Below are 22837 nucleotides of genomic sequence, written 5' to 3'. Positions count from 1 at the left end.
CACCATGATAAAGTGCTCCACAGCAAGGCAGTGCAAAGTATATTTGTAATGACAGCAGAATTTGATCCACAGTCATGAACTGTATCACGTGGGATTGCAGTTTCATGCGGACCACATACACACACAAACACACACAGAGGTCTAGAACAAGCAGGCGTGGGGGCAGTTGGATGGGAGTTGGGCTGGTTCTTAGAAACACTGAGTAACAAGAAAAAGCCATGAGACCCAGTTCGGGGAGACTTTATGTCGAAACTTTTGTGTTTGTTTTTCTAAAATCAGAACTCTGAGTACAGACTCAACTCAGGGCGCCATATATAAATGTAACTTTATCAGATTATGGATTATAGTTAGGAACATCTGACAGAGGACTATAGATATGGGAGTTATCAGTTTTCTCATCAAGTCAAGTCAAGAAAGTGAATAAGAGCATTTTGCCAAAATGATGAAATAGAAAAAAAACAACATTACAAGCATTCATTTACAATTTAAAATCTGCTGCTTTATATTGTTGGAATAAAGGATTATATTACCCTCCTCGTAGGATATGATTTTGCTTAAGGTTGCAGTTGTTGAACTGTATACATCTATAAAGTATATACACCAGTCAAGCATAACATTATGGCCACTGACAGGTAAAGCAAATAACACTGATTATCTCATCATCATCATTAATGCTGGTTCTGATAGAAATGTGTCAGATTACACAGTGCAACACAGTTTGTGATGTATGGTGCCTTGTATATCTTTTCTGAATGTTTTTTGAATAGTTTTGCATTTGGCTAGGGCCAGTGTAACTATTGGTAGCATGAGGTGATACCTGGACCCTACAGAGTTTGCATAGGTAGTCCCACTCCTCTAGGATGGTGCACCAATATGTGCCATTGCCAGGAGGTTTGCTGTGCCTCCAAACATAGTCAAGAGAATGGAGGAAAATCCAGGAGGCAGGCAGTAAGGTCAGTTGTGTAGGGCTGTAGAAGATACTTAACCCATCAACAGGACCAGTATTTGCACCTTTGTGCAAGGAGGAACAAGATGAACACCACCAGAGCTACAAAATGACCTCCAGCAGGCCACTGGTGTGAATGTCTCTGACCAAACAATCAGAAACAGACTTAATGTGAGTGGCCTGAGGGCCCAACATTCTCCAGTGGGCCCTGTGCTCACTGCCAGGACCATGAGGCCTGACTGGCGTTTGCCATAGAATACTAGAAATGGCAGGTCCACCACTGGCACCTTGTGCTTTTCACAGATAAGAGCAGGTTCGTCCTGAACACATGTGAAAAATGTCTGGAGGGTCTGGAGAAGATGTAGAGAATATCATGCTGCATGCAAAATCACTCAGCATGACCAGGATGGCATACCCATGGAGAGACACACAGATCTCTACAGGCTAGGCAACAGCACCCTGACAAGCGTTAGGTATTAGGATGAAATCCTTGGACCCATTGTCAGACCCTACAGTGGTAAAGTGGCTCCTCTGTTCCTCCTGGTGCACGACAATGTCCCACCTCATGTGCGGTGAGTATGTAGGCAGTTCCTGGAGGATGAAGGAATTGATGCCATTGGTTGGCCCCCATGCTCGCCCAACCTAAATCCAATAAAACACCTCTGGGACCTGTTTTAGTCCATCTTACACTGCTAGGTTGCACCTCAGACTTACTAGGAGCTCAGTGATACCCTGGTCCAGCCATTGTCTCGTTAAAAGCCCCAACGCTGTCAGGCATGCGGAGGCCATACAACCTGAGGACTATTTTAAATAGATGCTAAGAAATTTGGGCAAAATCGATTAGCCTACTGCTGCATCAATTTTTCACTTTGATTTTTGAATTCAGTCGATGTGTTTTCAAAGTGTTCCTTCTTTTTTTTTTTATAGCAATGTATTAGATAGATAAACTACCAACTGCAGTTACAGGTTTAGTTTCTCCGGACAGATGGGTAGACTTTTGACCACTGAGATACAGTCAGTACATTGCACAATGCTGATGCCTTCAAGCTCTCTGAATGTCAGTGCTATTCTTGTCTCCTTGGCTGCTCATACCAGGCTTGCATGTCTTCAGAATTAGAACAAGGTTCTTTTCCTTTTCTCTTGGGTAGATTTCAGTAGAAATGAATACAGTGTGATTTAATGATGCCATATCTAAGTAATTTGAGTTTTCCCATGATGTTACAGTCAATACTCTGCTATGTACTGTATTATATGTAGAATGTGACGTTTCAATCAACTAAAACATGAAAGACATTAATATGTCATCACTGCTGAAGAACTTAATTCTTATTTAACCCCAATGTGTCCTCAGAAAATGTCTCAGATAATCCTCCCTGTTTCCAAAGAAGGATGCTGTATCACATGTAATATGTAATTAATGTAATTTTAATAAAACGTAATGATTTTCAAACTTTTTAACCTATATTTTACTCAAAGGATATTCAGTCAGTTATTAAAATAAAGTTGTTAAAACCTGTAAGCTATGTATGCAGTGCTTTTAGACAATCCTTTTCTCACTGAAACAAGAAGTCCCCGTGAATTTACACTAACATATAGCATTTACATATTTTATATATTCATTTATCTATATATAGATATAGTAATTGATATAGTACGCTATCTATATATAATTATTAGAGGTACTATTTAATTACATTAGTATATAATATTGAAATGTATAATTCGGTTGTGCATTTGTGAAATATTTTCAACGAGTTTTGAGGTCAAATGGTCCCTTTTCAACATAATTAATTACCTTTATAGCGGCTTATGATAAGATTTAAAATTACTTTATTAATAAAGTTGTTGCATGTAATTTCTTTTTTTTTTTTAAAGAAGTATTAAAGTATAATGCAGGAATTAGAAAGTGTGAACAGTAAACACAAGCAGAGACAAAACAATAATATAGTCATAACTGATTTTTTCAGGGAACTGTTCAGCAAACATTGTGTGGCGTCATCGGTGCTCAGCCAATCGATCAGTCCGAGGTTGCAGCTCTGTGGTGGAGGGAGGAATATTTAATCCACGTGGTGCGTTCCAGAGTAATTTGGAAGTGTCAATTTCCGAGTTTGCAGTCTTATTTTTCGTCTGGAACGACCAGCTCTGACTTCCAACCGGAGAAGTCGGAACAACCCCATTAATATCGAGTTAACAATCCGAGATGTCATAAATTAAACTGTAAAACTTGTAATCTGCACTGTCGTGCTAGCTAAATAAGCTTTAGGCGGAGCACTGAGCAGCTTCTGTGCACAAATGTGTGTTAAAAACAGTAAAAGTATTTTCCAGTATTATTAGTGGTGCATAAAAGACTGTACCTTGCTAAGAAGTAAAAACAAATCCTGTTTTTCCTGTTTTCCAGACTTTAATACTGGAGTGACGTCACTCCCAATTCATGTGTCCGATTTCCAAGGTAACGTGAACGCGGCATACGATTTAAAACGCATATCACCCTCGAGCACAGAAGCCACGATCAGATGTCAACAAAGCTGTACGAGTGTGAATATTACCGATGATGTTTGTACTGAGCACTGACACTTAACGCCGTAAAACAGTAGAGGACCCTTAGTGGAAAATTCGGAAGGAAGAAATATTCTGGAGGGAAGAGCGACGTCCATAAATAATGTAAGCAAAGACTACATTGCTTCTGTAGCATGCTGTGAGAAACATGTCATGGGGTTTAGGTATTTTTGAAGTACAGGTGTTTTATATTGCTTGGGCTGTTTGAATGAAGACAGAGCCCTGATGCAGACTGCAGAGCCTCACCCCGTGTGCAGATGTTTACATGTCGCCACAGAGCCACACTACGACGTAATTATCAATCCCGTACTGATGCAGCTTCTCTTCACATCCTGCATAAGAGAAATATCCACAATATTTGTGACAGTATTTGTTTATATATTTGTATATATGTATAATATATGCATCTATGGTTTTATTTCGTGGTGTGTGTTTTCAGACGGTATAGTGATTTAGTAAAGTGCTGTCTAATATATAGAAACCCCCCTCCCCCCTCCCTTTTTTGTTTTATTTAGCTATCATTTGTCACAGACAGTCATCCCGGTGTGTCTGGCTGCTCCACTCACATTAAATTGATTTAATTGGATAATCCTTCACATTATCATCTGTCTGTAAATCCCTCAATCTCTCTATTACCTCTCAGCTATCCTGTCCGTGTTTGGTGGCCACACTGTCTTTCCTGTGGTGAGAGGCCACTGATGTTTTATGTTTATAAATAAGCCTCAGCACACTATGTCACACACTGTGAATGCAACTCAGCGTTGCTGCTCACTTATCCGAAAAAGAACAGCAGTGACTGAGATCAGGTTCTTGTAGCCTAACTGTTTTGTTTCTTGTGCTGCATGTCCATTTAATGACACATAATGACCCCTTGGGTGGACTCGTGATAGGTTATTACGTAATTGAGGCGCAGTGTGATTGGCTCTTTAACAGAAACGTCCTGGAGGACTGGGCATGGCTTTGGCCGTATGTGTGTGTGTGTGTGTGTGTGTGTGTGAGGGAGAGAAAGAGAGAGAGAGATTAACGGAGAGAGAGAGATGTGTTTGGGGGAGATTTCTGTTTACCGTGATGTCAGGTCTGTGGCATGAACATTGATGGACTCATATTCATGGTGTTGAAATAAATGGACAAGAGGTCCAGGGAGTCAGAGTTGGGTCAAGGGATCAAATAATTATTGCCTATCCCATTTGTAATGCTCGAAATTGCACCATAGAAACTGACATGTTGAAACAAACTACCAAAGGAAAAAGAACATATTTTCTCCCATGAGGTTATATGCAAATTTGTTCATTTGCAAAGTATGTTCGATAGCTATCACTACAGTTTCTATTCCACCTTATTATTTTCTTTCCATGTTAAAAGAAAGAATGTTGAATAAACATTTAGAACACATATTAATCATTTTGATTTCCATGAACAGCATTATGGGTTACTTTGTACGATATACAGATATCACTGAATTTAAGCCGCTTTCTACCACACTCCTCTGCAGAAGCAGAAAAAAGAAGGAAAGGTGCACAGCGTGTAGTCGTTATTCTAATAACAGTGTTGTGGTGTGTTGTGTTATTATTGTTGTGGCCTGGTTAGACCAAGGGTGTGATGATTGACTTATGTGGCTTTGATGAGCAGTGGAATAAAGCTAGGCCATTAGAACAAAAGATCCCCAATCTGTGATGTTCAATAATTGATACGTGTTAATGAATCATCCTCATCATCAGCGTTCTTGCACAGTTTACTGAAGCACGAAGCCATCTGCCGACTGGGCGTGCTGTAATGTTTGTGTATGTGACACTATCTTAGTCAGCACAAGCAGGTGACAGGTGGTTACAATTTTCTTGAATGTGTTTAAACCCATGTTACGCGTGGCCTCACCACCCTTTCGTAACCTTTTCCCGCTCTCCCTCTTGTTTCTGTATGCCTCTCACCAAAAGGGGATTTATATATTTTTAAACATTCTCTCGAAAAATATCTGGTTACAATTAACATTGACTATTACATAGTGGCTACTATTAATAAGCCATCATAGCTGTAGGGCCATTAGGTTGTACATTGCAAAGACAGTACAACAGAAGAAGGCTTATGAAATATCAACTTGTTTATTCATAAAAAATTAATAAGGCTGTTCAGTTCATAACAGATGGGTTGCTGTTCATTTCTCCATTACTCACAACCATAAATCTTGGAGGCCACTGAAGGCATTTCCCTGTCTGTGACGTGCTCACAAGAGCATGTTTGCCGTACTAGAGTAATGCCAGACATCCCTGATGGACTGTATATTTGCACTACAGAAAGGAAAATGCGCTGAGTTTATAATGCTGTCTTTTTTGGTGGGGGGGAAACCCACCCCCTCATTCTGTCTTTTTTGAAAAGCAGAATGCTCTCATATACCAACTTTGGTCACACCCACAAACATACCCCGCACTCAGAAGCACCACAAGAGTAGAGAAAAGAATGATGAAGCTGTCTCTGCTTGAGGTATCAGCAACCTGCCAGAAACCACTTGAGATTATGCAGTTAGCTGGCATGAGTGGGCACAAACTGGGCTCAGTATATCAATAATGTGTCTTAATGTGTAATTATGTAACAAGATGGCCTTGCATTGTGTTTTGACGTTAAAGACATGAAACGTGACTAAAACAGATGAATAATCTCCTATATTTCTTCTCTCACTCTCTCTCTCCCAGTTGCAAACCATGAATTATGTGGGTCAGCTGGCGGGGCAGGTGTTTGTGCAGGTCAAGGAGCTGTACAGAGGGCTCAACCCTGCAACACTGTCTGGATGTATAGATGTCATTGTGGTCCGGCAGCCAGATGGCTCCTTACAGTGCTCTCCGTTTCACGTCCGCTTTGGCAAGATGGGTGTGCTGCGGTCACGTGAGAAAGTGGTGAGATCATAGAGCGCTGTCTAACCTGCACATGTTAAAAATCTATTTTATATTTCACGACAGCTAAATGTAAATTTTAATATATATAAATTTAATCTGCATTCATTTGTGTAGTGCTATAGTATATTTTTTGAAAAAAAGAAACTAAAACAGTGCATTATAACAGTATATTTAAAACAGGACTACAATCAGTAAAACTCATGAGTCAGTATCTTAATGATAACATTAGGTTATAACAGATTATTATTTATTTTTTATAGCCTAAAGGTACTGCATTGGTCTTCTCAACCTTCCAGTCTGGAGGTTGTCAGGAAATGCTAATGAAGTCTAAGGCATTAGTCTTAATCAATTCTTTTTCTGTTCTGTTCTGCAGGTGGACATAGAAATTAATGGAGAGCCAGTGAGCTTACACATGAAGCTGGGAGAAAATGGAGAGGCTTTCTTTGTTAAAGAGACTGAGAACAAAATGGTGAGTAGTGATTGACAGAGTCATTACTCCTGAATCAGTAAACACACACAAGAATAGCACAGAACATTACTCGCAGATATGAAGGTCATAAAGCCTGAACTAATATACAAGAAGTGCTTGATTTATCACTGTGCTCCAACAGAGCTAAATTATTATTTGCCCTCTTAGGTAGTAGCGATTCTCACTGGTTTTACCACTCGCTAATCTGCAACTACACGTTGTTGTTACTTTAATTGCCAAACTTAAATGTCTTCTCGCCCTGCCCTGACATGCCCAGAGTAAGAAAAAAGATGTACCTTGACTCACTCGCAGCGTCAGTTTTACCACACAGCTTTAAGGAGCATAAAATATTCTTCAAAATTTCTTAATATTATGAGGTTTTCTATGAATTGAGTACATTTTTATTTACACGTGTATATAAAATATCCTAGTGTTGTCATACTTGGGGGAAAAAATCCAAGGATAGACCTTATTAACTTTTTGTAGATAAGCAGATAAACATTTTAGCAAAACACTAGGCTCAATAACAAGGCACAACAAGTGCTTCTGTCCTCCTGTGGCATCTTCTTGGCAAACACGAGTTTAGCTTCCCAGAAATAAACCATCATGACAAGCAGAAAGCAGAGACAAACACTGGTCAGTCAGACACTAAACACACAGTCGACAGTCTGTCATTGTCTAACTTTGATATGTGGGTGGAGAAAAAGAAATTTGATTGAAATGAATGACTGATTCATATAGTGTCAATTCATAGCAACATTTGCCTAAAGGTGTTTTGTGTTGTTTTGGACCTGTAACTATGTTATACAGGGTGTTTTCTTACTTCCAACAATTAGCCAGGAGCAGGCAACACTTTGTCATTTTCTTCCCATTTCAGCCAGGGAAACAAAGACATTTGTTTTTAAAGTCTAAAAGCTCTTATGAACATTTACGCAGTACAAAAGTGTCATGCGAGGACAGACAGACATTGACTATTGCCAGTGCCAGACACCATTTTATTTGCTTCCAGGCAAATGGCAACAGATACAATGTTCAACTGATAAATTGGGGCATCTGTACTAGAAACGGCTCACATTATTCAACCATAGACTTTACCCACTGGTTTGCCTCAATCCCCTGCAGCTGAATTTATCTGTCAGATTTTAGCTTTTCATGTATCTGTAATACACCGTATTACACAGAAGTATTTGCAGCGCACATGCACATACACGTCACAGGAAACAGCATAATCTGGGAACATTCCCTTCTGTTTTGAAACCTGATTCTGTAACGCGATAGGTAACGTCTCATGGGAGGTAGGAGGGAGTATGGGAGTATTTGAGGTTGAGAGGTACTTCAAGGAAGATCTATTGTGGTAAACAACATCTGTCAACAGTCACAATGTTACTCGTGAAGTGGTGAGTAACCAAGAACTCGCGCTTTCCCCTGGCCAAGAATGAAAAGGAATATGTTGCAATCTGAGAGGTTCTAATTCCTTTTCCGAAGGATTACGTCCATCTAATGCTGCATCCATTACTTACTGTCCATCTTATAGAGAAGAAGCTATTAATAAATCAATACTATAATACCTCTTTCCACAACAGACAAGAAAATAATGGCTTTTAGTTTCAGTCCCACATACAGGGAGTGCAGAATTATTAGGCAAATGAGTATTTTGTCCACATCATCCTCTTCATGCATGTTGTCTTACTCCAAGCTGTATAGGCTCGAAAGCCTACTACCAATTAAGCATATTAGGTGATGTGCAACTCTGTAATGAGAAGGGGTGTGGTCTAATGACATCAACACCCTATATCAGGTGTGCATAATTATTAGGCAACGTCCTTTCCTTTGGCAAAACGGGTCAAAAGAAGGACTTGACAGGCTCAGAAAAGTCAAAAATAGTGAGATATTTTGCAGAGGGATGCAGCAGTCTCAAAATTGCAAAGCTTCTGAAGCGTGATCATCGAACAATCAAGCGTTTCATTCAAAATAGTCAACAGGGTCGCAAGAAGCGTGTGGAAAAACCAAGGCGCAAAATAACTGCCCATGAACTGAGAAAAGTCAAGTGTGCAGCTGCCAAGATGCCACTTGCCACCAGTTTGGCCATATTTCAGAGCTGCAACATCACTGGAGTGCCCAAAAGCACAAGGTGTGCAATACTCAGAGACATGGCCAAGGTAAGAAAGGCTGAAAGACGACCACCACTGAACAAGACACACAAGCTGAAACGTCAAGACTGGGCCAAGAAATATCTCAAGACTGATTTTTCTAAGGTTTTATGGACTGATGAAATGAGAGTGAGTCTTGATGGGCCAGATGGATGGGCCCGTGGCTGGATTGGTAAAGGGCAGAGAGCTCCAGTCCGACTCAGACGCCAGCAAGGTGGAGGTGGAGTACTGGTTTGGGCTGGTATCATCAAAGATGAGCTTGTGGGGCCTTTTCGGGTTGAGGATGGAGTCAAGCTCAACTCCCAGTCCTACTGCCAGTTTCTGGAAGACACCTTCTTCAAGCAGTGGTACAGGAAGAAGTCTGCATCCTTCAAGAAAAACATGATTTTCATGCAGGACAATGCTCCATCACACGCGTCCAAGTACTCCACAGCGTGGCTGGCAAGAAAGGGTATAAAAGAAGAAAAACTAATGACATGGCCTCCTTGTTCACCTGATCTGAACCCCATTGAGAACCTGTGGTCCATCATCAAATGTGAGATTTACAAGGAGGGAAAACAGTACACCTCTCTGAACAGTGTCTGGGAGGCTGTGGTTGCTGCTGCACGCAATGTTGATGGTGAACAGATCAAAACACTGACAGAATCCATGGATGGCAGGCTTTTGAGTGTCCTTGCAAAGAAAGGTGGCTATATTGGTCGCTGATTTGTTTTTGTTTTGTCTTTGAATGTCAGAAATGTATATTTGTGAATGTGGAGATGTTATATTGGTTTCACTGGTAAAAATAAATAATTGAAATGGGTATATATTTGTTTTTTGTTAAGTTGCCTAATAATTATGCACAGTAATAGTCACCTGCACACACAGATATCCCCCTAAAATAGCTAAAACTAAAAACAAACTAAAAACTACTTCCAAAAACATTCAGCTTTGATATTAATGAGTTTTTTGGGTTCATTGAGAACATGGTTGTTGTTCAATAATAACATTATTCCTCAAAAATACAACTTGCCTAATAATTCTGCACTCCCTGTAGAGTTATTTGCGAATTCGGTTTGACCATGTTTGTCTTATAGTTTTGGTCTCAACTTGAATCCTTTCCCTTAACATAACTCTCTCTCCAGAGAGTGGAAAACCACCGGAGACCTATTTATAGGTCTGCCATTTCACACACTGTATAGTCTGTTACACACAGACTGCCCTCGGAAATTACTGAGACATACTGTACATGTCATGAAAGAGGAGCAGTACAAGGACATAAAACCTCTAGCTGGTAATAGCACATTGGTAGCACAGCACGGTGTGTTTTCCACTCACATGAAGAGGTAAAAGAACAAGCATCATGGGAGCTTGCAGATTGTGTCAGTCTAAGTTGTCACATCTCAAGTCCAAATGTACACTCTGTGTTTCTCAAGGTGCAAAGTTTGCAGGGGTTTGTGCATGATCAAATAAATGCACAAAAATTGAGCCCAAAATTCTCATCTTCATGCTACAACATTAGAAATCTTTCAATATCAGTGCTTTAATAAAAGAAACATCTCCGATGATGTAACTTAATGATTTTGTGCCCTAAAGGGTGACACATAAAGAGAATTATTACTCTCTTTATCTTTATGGCATGTGCATTTAACAACCCTTTAATGCAAATATCACAGATGTAAAACCAAAGTGTTGGAAAGATTTTTACTCAGTAATTGAAGTAATCTTATTTATTACATTGCATTTTGCAGCATATAAACAAATCGCTTTATAGTTGATCTTGTGTGGTTTAAGAACTCTATATTTGTGCACAAATGCTCTTTTTCTAAGGAAATTATGGGAATAACACTTATAGTTCAGTGAGAAACTGAAATATCAACAGATTGGAGTAAAAAAACAAAAACAATTTAAATACTGGAACTAAAACTGGCTTTAGAGCTGATATTTCCCTCTGAGTATAGAGCTCAGAGTAGATCTGTACTCAGTACTATCCCTTTTCCTCTCCAGTCTAAATGAATTGTGCTGTGTTGGACTGTGTTATGACACGTGAACTGCAAGGCATGTGTGAGTCTGCTCTGTTTGGATCATCCCTTTATCATGCCTCCGCCTCCCCCACTCTCTCTCTCTCTCTCTCTCTCTGTCTCTCTCTGTCTCTCTTTATTCTTCTGGCAGCCTCTTGGCAGTGCAACCCTGATGAGCAAATCTCTGTGATTTTGCTAATCTGAGCTCAAATTGTCACCAGATTATTTAGCTGGCTGTTTGGCAGTAGGAATGACCATATCTGTTGTTGCAATATTTCATTTTCCTTTAGAATAGAAAAATCAGCAATCTGCAATATGGACTGCTATGACATTTTGACAGAGAACAACCATATTTGGCCTGGTCATTACCTGCTATACTCAAGGCTTTTTCATCACCCCCAGCTGTAGAGAGGGTTATGGGACCTTAAAATGCTCCACTTTATTCTTGCATCTTGTCCTACATGATTGGATTCTCAATCTATTTTATATTACAACTGTTCTGAGGGCAATTTTTACTTGCTGTTGTGTACTAATTCTTAATAACTCCAGATATAAATGTCACAGAACCAAAGCAAATGGCTTAAACCAAAGAAGACAATTGCATCATTAAATGTATGAACAAAGAGTTCTCATTAAGGCAATAATAATAATTAAAAAAAACAAAAGTAGAAGCACTTTTCATGTCAGTATAAGCAGCTATTATAGATGCTGTGGTCTACACAAGAGATGGTACAGCAGAAAAGACTTGCGTCAAGTATTGCTAATTTCAGACCTTATCTCACTTTCCCTGGAAACAGGAAGTGGTTCCATCCTACCTGGCAACATCACCAATCATGTCAACAGGGCAGGAGTTAATGAAGTCACATCTGGCCAGGGGCAACTCTCGTCACCATGGTAGGCGCTGTTGAAAACAGCGATGTTAGAATTTGTGACAATTTGCATTTTCTTAAACAGTTTTTTATGATACTCTTTCCCATCATATAGACTCCATCCCATGCGGCCCGCTTCCTGTTCAGAATCTGGGACTGCAGCAAAGTGAAGGAGGGTTAACCAAGAAGAGGAGAAAGAGAAAGAAGAAGGCGCGGCCAGATGGAGGTGGAGGAGGCGCAGGACTGAGGAGAGAGGAAAGTGGAGAAGAGTTCTCAGATGATGAGGACATGTTCACTATTGACCTGAGCTCAGATGAGGAAATGGAGGGGGACAGCAGCAGGTGTGTGTGTGCAAGAGAGAGTCTGAATATGTTTGTGTGTATGAAACAGAGAGGGAGAAAGAAAGAGAAGTTATTATACCTGCCAGCCTGGTATTTAACAGGGGAAAAAACATTTGTTGGTTGTCACAGTGTTGTATGCGAAGCCGATGAACCACTGCCAATAATTCCTTAACTGTGTTAAGTGGAAAACCTGTGTGTGTTTGTGTGTGTGTGTGTGTGCTTACATTTTTCATGCATGGGTATGTGTTTAAGTGGCTGTTTGAACTGTCTAAAAGCTGGGTGTGTATTTATATCATTTAAATCACAGATTACATATATATATATTCATATCTGGGCCTACGTCCTCATTTTAGGTTTCACAGCGTTTTAGTAGATAAAGGTGAATGGCTTGGACGTGAATTGAACTGCGATTTGGGGAAGGCCTCAAAGGGGCCTGGTGGCGGCTCCCGGGCCAAGCAGATCCCCATGTACTAAATAGAAGTGAAGAAGTTAAAGAATTGAAGAGGGGATGGAGGGTGGGGCACGTAAACAAGAACGAACAGCTTGTAGAACTGGGGGAACATATATAGATAAGAATCGGAAGGAGCATGTTTGGAGGTGTGGTCCCGCTCCTGAAATTCCAATACTTTATCTCCAATTAAAATATGTGTTGAAAAAGTACTTAATAAGAGAAGAATATAACACTGAAAACTTTAGAACACGTGCTTCATGAGGACTGCTGTGTCAGTGTAGTTTGATCAGATTTAAATGGCAATAACAAACAGCCCACCTGCTTTCAACAGATTCATATTCAAACATTGCTAGATTTTAATTTGTCTAAGCAAGCCCTGCACAGCTCAAAACAGTGAGAAGGCATCAGAAAAATCAATGTGGTGTGTTTATGTTGAAAAACAGGATCAATTTTCTCTCTAACCGGTGTTAAATGGAATTAAGGTTAGTTTCTGTTTAATAAATAAATCATTTTCTTAAGTGTTTAAAGAGAAGCAGTTGTATGTGTGTGTGCAGGTTTGTGCATGTTTGTGTTCATGTGTGAAGCCCTCTTGGAAACCAGCTCTGCTTGTTGGACTTGCTCCAAGGATTTGTCCGTTTCCCACAGCGCGCACTGTCTCTTTGAAAGAATGGCTCACGGGGTCATCCTTACTGAAGGCATTCCAAGCCTTTTTTAGGAAGTTTGCCACATGATCCTGAAACCCTTAAAGACAAGCAAAAAAAGTGTGTGTGCTTCAAGTCATTCTCTAAATTGTACTTAATGAGTGTATTTCCTTGGCTGGTTTATGATATGCGGTCACAGTCAAACAGCCCACGACATTTCAATTTTCAACAAATAAAAAGACCATACCATAGTTTCTTGGATGTGATACGACTTGCATCGACACACTGTTTACATAGTAAATACCAGTGTCTGCACTAATGATGAAATAAAATGGTTGTGCACATGACTGACATCTCACTGGATGTGTGTATTTGTGATCAGACCTGTGTATGGTGATCAGGGATTGACTGCCAATGCCCACATTCTCCCCAGCACTGACTGGACTCATTCACAGAGGTATTTGGATGTAAGTGTGTGTCTGTCACACTGACAGACACACACTTGAACTCTTTAATAAACTCTTCTCATCAAATAGCATATTGCACATTTTAATATGTTTTTTTGTCCTCATGATAATTAGATGGAATCACAATTCACTGTCTTTCATTCTCTCTTTTCTTCCCTTCTCTTTTTTTGTGTTCTTTTTGTCTTTTATTCTTTCTGTAGTAAATTGATTAAGAAGACTCTGTCCATTCCTCAGCCCTGTGGTCTATCCATCTCCTGTCCTCAGCAGTCCTCTCACTTCTCTTCCCCTACTAGGTATCACCTTAGATTCCACCCTCTCTGAACACTAAATATGAAATAATGCACTAATTTTCAAAATTTGCATAAAGAATGATACATTTTGTAACTTTGAAACTGTGAAGTACCAGACAATCCAAAACAAATGTTTGACTTTAACTTTTCCAGTAGCCCAGACGATTCGCAGTCATCAACACCAAAGAGTGACTCAGAGCTAACAAATCCATCTAAGGACAACCCTGAGATGCTATGGACCTGGGGGGAGTTACCACAGGCTGCCCAGGTACATAACCACACATGGCATCACATAGTGAATTGAGTCTGTTGGCTTTGCCTTTTGGGGATGGCAGCATTAAATCAACTGCATGGTCATAAGATACAATATATACATATAACTGCATGTTGTAGCTGTTTACTGCGTTATAACATGCAAAGAGTCAAGGTAAAATAAAGTGTGCAAACAATGAAAACTGTCCACCGCACGCATTATTAGCACTTCTCGTGCTGCTTTTTTTGTTTTTTCATGCTTCTCGCCTTTGGGTTGTGCTCCACAGTTGCTCCTTTTACTACTCACGCTGATCCACTTTGTGTATCAGTCGACACACAGCTTCATCAACATTAGGCTACACACTGTTAGTTTCTTGGAGGACTACACTAAAGTATGTCTGCATAGGTTGCGCACCCAAAGTCAAACAAATGGACACAAATGTGCTGATTCTGAACTGAACTGATTATGAACTGATTCCACCTGCTGATCAGAACCAACAAAGCCATATCTATTTTATAAGTAATGTTAAGACTTCAGCCTGTATGAGTGGAGAAAATGAAACATGACTAAGGGGTGGGGTTAATAAAATGTATGTAAGAAAGCAAATATTGTCTGAACTGACTATCTGTTTTTCTTTTACAGCCATCTTTCCTGTCCGCCCACCAGAAGCAGGATTCTGCCGCTGTTGTCTCCATACCGGTGTCTTCTAGCACTCACTTCCGAGCCATCAGTGACACGGGAACTCCGTGCAGTCCAGTGCCACCACTGGACAAAGACACAGAGGAAAACAGAAATGGACACATTGTCAGAGAACAAGGTAGAATAAAACTTTGCACTGAATGTACAAATATCTAAAAGCAGGATAAATTTGCACAGCGTCACATTAAAATGCTTTGAGAAATGCTGTGTTTTTTCCTTTAGAGAGAGAAGTGAAAAGTGTTGGGCCGTCATGTGTACAGATGGAGAGTTTGACAACATGCTCAGTGTCTCAAAGAATTCTTCCTGATCATTTGGAAGATAGCAGGAATAGTCCCATCAAAAGGACTGATTCACCGTCCAAGAGGAAAGGTACTGTTTGAGTTTTCTGCTCGTAAACAAAGGATATCTTGATCTCAGTGTGTCTAAATTTCTGTTTCCTCTTTTATGCACTGATAAATGTCTCTTCTAGAAAAGAGAAGTCAACACCTGGGTGCTGATGGTATTTACCTGGATGACATTACAGAACTGGAGCCTGAAGTAGCTGCTCTTTACTTTCCCAAAACGTATGTACAGCATGTGTTGTAGCACCCTCTGGTGGCCATATTAGGGATCACAGTATTTCTTTCCACTGACACACAGAGCACAGAATACTTTATGGATGATTTTTGTATAACATTAGGGTTTTTTTCTATAACTAAGCACTTGCTTCACTGTAAGTGCTTATAATAGCAGATTATTTTAACTTGATAGCATGAGGAAGATTAATGAGGTAGCTAGGCTACGAGAAAGAAGGAGACCTTCTTTCAGTTGTATTTTTTTCACCACATGGTAACAGCCATTGAACTTCTTTATAACTAAGAGAAGACAGATATTCCTCCTCTCAAGGTCTTCGAAAACTCCAATTTCCAAAACTGAATTTAGCCTTGAAGAACTTGAAGTGTACTAAATACATTTTAGCCATTATTTACATAGTATATAGCATAATAGTATGAAGAATTACTGTGTGATCCATGTGTGTGTATTTCTCCCTCCACAGTGACGGAGGTGGCAGCTCGATGAAGGGGGACACTGAGATGATGGTGGGTGTGCGGAGCGCTAACCAATCCCCACAGTCAGTGGGCAGCAGCGGGGTGGACAGTGGCGTGGACAGTTTGGTGGATCAAGTGTGTGATCTACCTCATGTCGCCATCTCTTTGTGTGGAGGACTCACTGATAACAGGGAGATTACAAAAGGTGGGACAGGGAATGATGATGTTGGATAATAATAGTGAAATAATGTGCATGAAATATTTGCAGTTGTTGAGATAAAGCTTATATGAAAGAAATTAAAAACAACATATTATATTTTTTAATTTGAAAACTTTAACAATATTCATAAATAATGTTGCAGGTCTGTTCGCGTTTTACATATTTTAAACTGAAATAAATTGATTTTTAAGATTTCACACAGTTAAAATAAGTTATTATATGAAAAAACTATCTTATCAATCAGATCTTTTTTTCTCATTTGTTCTTGCCTCTGTCTGTTCCTGCTACAGAGCAATTCATGGAGAAGGCTGTTTCCTACCAACAGTTCTCTGAAAACCCTTCTATTATTGATGACCCTAACCTTGTGGTCAAGATAGGAAGCAAGTATGTACTTCTACTGCTCTTTATTTGAACTGAGCGTCTGACATATACAAGCTTTTTTTTTTTTTTTTTTGCTAATATGTAAGCTATCCTTTGCCAGTAGATGTCTTTAAGAATGAAGGGGTGCATAAGAGCTTCCTCTGTCACCTGTTGTAGGTACTACAACTGGAACACAGCTGCTCCTGTCATGCTGGCCATGCAGGTCTACCAGAAACCACTGCCACAGGTAAGACCACCACAGTGATACACAAGTATTTACTCCTGATTCTTTCCATTCGACATGAATGCCACAAATTCTGCCCTCTCAAAAACTGTGAAGACGGACCATTACGTTTTGTTGTATTTAATCAATAAAATGTGTAAATGAAGAGTTTTGTTTTTTGTCTGAAACAATGTGTAAAGTCACATTTTGCTTTGATGAATATACATTACTTTGGCTACTATCTACTGTTGTATTCAATATTGTTATTTGTTATATGGTGTGTTTGTTGTGTTGCAATGTTACGGACCACCTTTACTCCAGAGCATTTCTGGCATTTTACAATTTATTCTTAATCTGTTTTTTTTTTTTTTCACTCTGGTTCACTATTGTTGTTTGCCAGCCACCTCTCATTAATACAACAAAATAACACCAACTGAAATGTGCTCACACTCATTCCTTGTTTCAATAATCAATATTTCAAAACTAAGTGAAGATTTAAATGTTTTCACTTTATCCCAAGTGAACAAAACTTACATGCTACCGATCAAAATTACTTGACACATGGGAGAGCTTATAGCATATTTGCCAGTCCTATATCACAGTGAACTGTTGTGGTAAATTCATTGACCTAACACTTGATTAATGTCATGTCTTTGTCCCCCTTCTTATTTTTCCCTTTTATTTAAATCCATTCTTTCTTTCACCATCCACCCGATGTTTATATTTACCAAGTGTTGGTGTTTGAGTTATGTGTTTTCTGCTTTTGGCTTCTTCTCATACTGCCTCCCTGGTCTGTTTGGCTCCAGTCCTTCCCAGCCTGTATGATGTTTTCTGGCTTTGCTTATGTGTTGGTCGGGGCATGACTTTATCTGCCTGCTTTGTTGCTTTATCATTGTTACCCTTTCCGTCAGCCTCTCTTTTTCCCCATATTTTCACTTGAGTCCAACCATGAACATCATCTTCCTTTTCATTTAATCTAGCATCTGCTATTTTTCTATTTGCATGTCTTATTGTTTTCAATTCTAATTGTTTTACAAGCAAGTTAGCTGGAGTTTAGTGTGGTTTGAAATGTGGTGTTTGTCATATTTTACTTTGCCTTTTAGATTTTCTTTTTGTGCTTTCTTGTGCTCTCTCTTTTTTGTCAGCTTTAAGTTACATTTTCGGTCAGTTTTGAGTTGTATATGCATGATTGTCTCCAGGCATCGGTGGAGAACATTATGAAGGACAAGATGCCAAAGAAAGGAGGACGCTGGTGGTTCTCGTGGAGAAGCAGGAACAATGACTATAAGTCAGTAAGTGCACAGATAGATATGCAGATGATGAACTTGTTTATCTACGATTCACCGTATCATTTACTGGACATTAGGAAGAACGGGGAAAGGATTAGTCAAATTTCTTCCTTGGGTCATACATGTGACCTTTGACCTTTTTGTTCCTCAGGAATCAGTGACAGAAGCAGCTGGAGACCAAGACGAGACTTCCATAACAATGGCCCCAGTAAACAGGTGACGTTAGATTTAAAACTGTGTATTTTTCTCTCCGCACCTATTGACATATTTTTTCCTACTTGTTTAATCTTATATGAGCATTTTTGTCTTGTATAATTCAGGCTGAAGGATGAATCATCCTCAAGTGATGAAGACCACAAATCATCCAGTCAGATATCAGGAGTCTTTCAGTCAGAGCCCCTTGAGAGTTCTGGTGGCATTTGTTACAAGAAGACTCTTCGGCTCACGTCAGAGCAACTGGTACAGTGTTTGTTTCTACACTTGCTTTTATTGACATAAACAGGAATACAAATTATCTTATTTAAGATATTTTGCTCATGTGGGTCACTACATATAGAAGAAATCTGTACAGTAACAAACAATAATACACTGTCTTTAATAAGACCATCTCAAAGTTTAAATTACTTAGCAGTCGAGGCAAAGTGAAAATAGAAATACGTCCAAAACCTCAAGAAAACTTCTCAACCTTCCTCATCTGTGTGTTTACAGGCTAGCCTGCAGCTAAGGGAGGGTCCTAATGAAGTGGTGTTCAGCGTGACCACTCAGTATCAAGGCACGTGCCGATGTCATGGCACAATCTATCTTTGGAGCTGGGATGACAAGATAGTCATCTCCGATATAGATGGAACCATTACAAGGTGTGAAATAACACTTAGTGGCCTACATCCTGTTCAGTTCTATCATATTACCAGCAGGAGTCAGACTTTACACAGTTTTTGGGTTCAAAGGGACAGCTTTATTCTGTGATGTTGTCTGTCTTACGTTACGCTGTAGATCAGACACTCTGGGCCACATCCTCCCTACACTGGGTAAAGACTGGACACACCAGGGTATCGCACGGCTCTACCACAGAGTCAGCCTGTGAGTGCTGCTTATTGTCCTCCAGCTAAAATACAATATGTTGGGGTGAAGCACAATGCTGTTTCTGTCTCTCATATTTTCTTTTGTTTGTTACAGAAATGGATATAAATTCATGTACTGTTCTGCAAGGGCCATTGGCATGGCTGACATGACAAGAGGTTACCTCCACTGGGTCAATGAAAGGGGAACCATGCTGCCAATGGGCCCAGTGTTGCTCAGCCCAAGCAGTCTTTTTTCTGCCTTGCACAGGTCAGATATACAGCAAGGGGTAGAAAAATTCTACTCTAGATTATTTTTGGCCATTAACACAAAACCTAAAATATTTAGTTGCAGGTAATAATAGGTAACCTTTATTGTTTTTGCATATTTAAACTACGGCAAAAGTATTTACTCTGGCAAGTTAGTGGTTATTACTTAGATGTACCCTTTGAAAAAAGTTAGCTGAGGCAGATTTACAATGAGGACAAAAAAAAAAGAATGTTCAACATTATGTTGTGTTTAGGGAGGTGATTGAGAAGAAGCCCGAGAAGTTTAAGATCGAGTGTCTCACAGACATCAAGCACCTTTTCTACCCGAACACTGAACCATTCTACGCTGCTTTTGGCAACAGAGCTACGGTGAGAATACTGCGCTGACATCCGCAGTGTGGATTACTCGCTCGTATTTTGGCCTCAGTGATTTTCAAAGCATGCTGGTTGTTTGTGTTATTTCAGGATGTCTATTCCTATAAGGAGGTGGGCGTTCCACTCAACAGGATTTTCACTGTCAATCCTAAGGGGGAGCTGGTGCAGGAGCATGCCAAAACAAATATTTCCTCGTAAGCTATATGCCTAGTTGCTTTTTGATTTTCATCAGTCCCATGTGCACGGCGATGTTTTGATGTCTGAATTCTGCCTTCCAACAGGAAAAATGACAAAAGTCTTGTGTTTCTCTCTCAGCTATGGCCGTTTGTGTGATATGGTGGATCATGTCTTTCCGGTCTTTATGCAAGGTGAGGAAGCAGACTTCCCTCACTCTGATGCTTTTGACCAATGCAATTACTGGAACAAAGTACTTCCTGAAGGCACTATTGAGGGAGAGGAAGACCCACAGCCAGCCAAGATGAGCTGAAGAAACTGCTGAATCTAGCATGAAGCAGCTTTAGCATAAATGTGAAGATGAATGAAGCCATCAAGCTTTTCCTAATATGGTAAATCAAGATGGCTCCTTAACTCACTGGTGATACTTAAAAAAATAACTGACTACCAATTCAAAGGAAATGAATGTTTTTTTCTACAGTAAACACAAAGAAACAAGCTGTGCTAACATTTAGGAGTGATAACGAAAGTAGTCAGGGAGACGGAGATAAGAACAGAGGACTAAAAATGACAACCTTAGGATCAATTGCTAATGAGACTGCTGAGTGAAAAACAAAGCAAGAAAAGAGATTTAAAAAACAAACAAACAAAAAAAGCAAAACCAAAATAATTCTGTGATGAAATTCAGCAGCTGGTTGGGAATTAAACTAACTCACATTTGCAAGTGTACTGACTCTAATGCATACACATAGTAAACCTTGCAAACAGCATGAGTATAATATTTCTTTAGATTTTTTGTTATGCTACAAAATGTTTCTCAAAACATGTTTGTTGGTTCTCTAAAGGCACCAAGGCAGAACTAACTGATTCCTTCGACTGGTTACCATTCTTGCCTTTAACCTACACCCATCATGTATATTCCAAAGGATATCAATTATTAAATCAACTATTTCAACTATTAACATACATTGTCATAAAAAACAAATTACCTTAATTTGTATTGTATTGACATAAATTGTCAATTTAGTTCAGCTTTTGAAATCCTAGATGGGCCCTATGCTGCGGTTTCTGTTCTGCTCGTAGCATGCAGTATTAGTTGTACTTAGACTACAACTTTAAATAAGATTCTATCTAGCTATGTGGCTAAAGGTTGTTTTCTGACCTCAAGTACAGTGGACATTTTGCACCAGAAAATGCAGACTATATATGGTAAAACCATCCAGAGCATGCAAAAATAGCACAAATAGGGTATGCAAAAATCTCCTGTGCCAAACTCCTTTGCAAAGTAAAGCTAAGCGTGTGGTCTTTTGACCGTGCTACTGTGAAACATGTGGCCATGGCACATATTATAGTCTTCAGTGACTATATTCAAGACAAGTGCAAGACAATGCAATGAAATTCTGTCTGTTTCTATCTATTGTTTTTAAATGTACAAAAAAGGAAATTCTGTGATATCGTAAAATATAATATACGAATCTCTCTACTCATTCTAATAACTAATGCCCATCAATGCAATTGCTTCATAAGCTAATTTAACACTAAGTATATTTTCAGTTTTGTAATGCAATATGACATATTGCACAGGTTCATGTAAAGCACTTATCTGTCCTGCAGAGGGAAAGTAAAGGAAGAGTATTCAGATTCTGTAAAGTTTTTGTATGAAACATGCCTATTTTTTTGTAGTTTGTACATACGGGGTTTTTTTGTCTGTTATCAGACGTTTGTATTTTCATCACTTATCTAATAACATCCACTAAACAACTTTTATGCCTAATGTAAACCTCTCTTTTAATTTATATTACTTAAAATGGGAAAACCACTGCGTATGGTGTTAACATAATTTTTGTGACCGTATGAACTATGATACAAGTTTTTTTCAAAGTTCTTGTGAATCAGTATATTGTCTAAAATACCTTGCTGCTGGTGCTCATTCAGATATTCACACCCATTTTAAGGCTTCAAGGCAAATTCTTTTTAAGTCAACTAAGAGGTGCCATTTTCATCACGCAACCACTGAAGCAATAAATCAACACCCAGTTGTTTTAGTGCTGCCTGTGGTTTGAGGCGTTAATGGCAACCAAGATAAAACCTCAACTGTTCACAAAAACAGATATGTTTCCACTGCCTAACTGGTTTTAAATCGCATAAAGATTTATTCCCAGAGTACTTCATTAGATTTTTAGTTTGAAATTAACAAGTATATTTTTAGTACACAAGTATTTGTTCATGTGTCTTGTACTGAAATACCAGAATGCCAGAAACAAATCTGACTGATTGTGATTCACCTGGTTATACTGTCACTGTTTGTACATATAACAGATACTCTGTGTATTGTGATTAACTTAAAAGAAAGTCAGGAATTTATTTTTTATTTAACGAAAAACTGTCTTTGGGAAGTCCAGTGTAATTTGTGCCAGAGGAAAAAGATGCTCAGAACGCATGCTCTTAAGTAATGACAGTTGTGTTGTCGCCTGATCTTTTGAGGAGGCATGGAGATGAGATGAGATCATTGTGTCAAAATTCAAATTTTGCTTTCAGCATTTTTAAAGAAAATCCCATTTGGTGATTGTTAATTTCTTTCTGTGAAAGATTCATTCAAACTGTTGACTAGTTTTCACTCTGACTCTGTGTTGATTTAGATGATTACTTTGCTGCTTCCCATGTAAATGTTATGTTTTTGGCTCTAAGCAACAGGCCACCAGTATCCAGTGCAAACCATTGTTAACATTGTAATTCAACCTGTACAATAGACACATCTTTAATAAACTTAAAGTTAATATTGATTTTGTGTTACACTTTTTTGACTCTGCATGCAGTGCTTGA

At 39.2% G+C, this 22837-nt stretch overlaps 1 protein-coding gene across 5 annotated transcripts; it reads left to right on the top strand.

Annotated features, from left to right (window-relative positions):
- The first annotated feature begins 3407 nt into the window (after positions 1–3407).
- On the top strand, positions 3408–22797 carry lpin1a (lipin 1a). Of its 5 annotated transcripts, none has more exons than XM_084930879.1 (24): positions 3408–3607; positions 6187–6387; positions 6761–6856; positions 11804–11900; positions 11991–12216; positions 13691–13765; positions 13976–14068; positions 14222–14333; positions 14961–15135; positions 15240–15386; positions 15487–15580; positions 16054–16250; positions 16556–16649; positions 16803–16872; positions 17581–17667; positions 18048–18140; positions 18289–18353; positions 18458–18596; positions 18846–18994; positions 19131–19217; positions 19314–19466; positions 19720–19834; positions 19931–20034; positions 20156–22797. In XM_084930879.1, exons 2-24 carry the CDS (start codon positions 6196–6198, stop codon positions 20325–20327), a joined length of 2832 nt encoding a protein of 943 aa, XP_084787005.1. In that variant the 5' UTR covers positions 3408–3607; positions 6187–6195; the 3' UTR covers positions 20328–22797. The 5 variants fall into 5 exon arrangements, with proteins under 5 accessions (XP_084787005.1, XP_084786996.1, XP_084787022.1 ...); XM_084930870.1 differs by having other exon boundaries at positions 14219–14333; XM_084930896.1 differs by lacking the exon at positions 13976–14068 and having other exon boundaries at positions 14219–14333.
- The last annotated feature ends 40 nt before the right edge of the window (positions 22798–22837 follow it).

This window comes from Perissodus microlepis, chromosome 1 (assembly GCF_051167445.1).
Source record: "Perissodus microlepis isolate ML-2025 ecotype Zambia chromosome 1, ASM5116744v1, whole genome shotgun sequence".
Taxonomy (NCBI): Eukaryota; Metazoa; Chordata; class Actinopteri; order Cichliformes; family Cichlidae; genus Perissodus; species Perissodus microlepis.
This window is presented reverse-complemented; position numbering and strand designations above follow the sequence as displayed.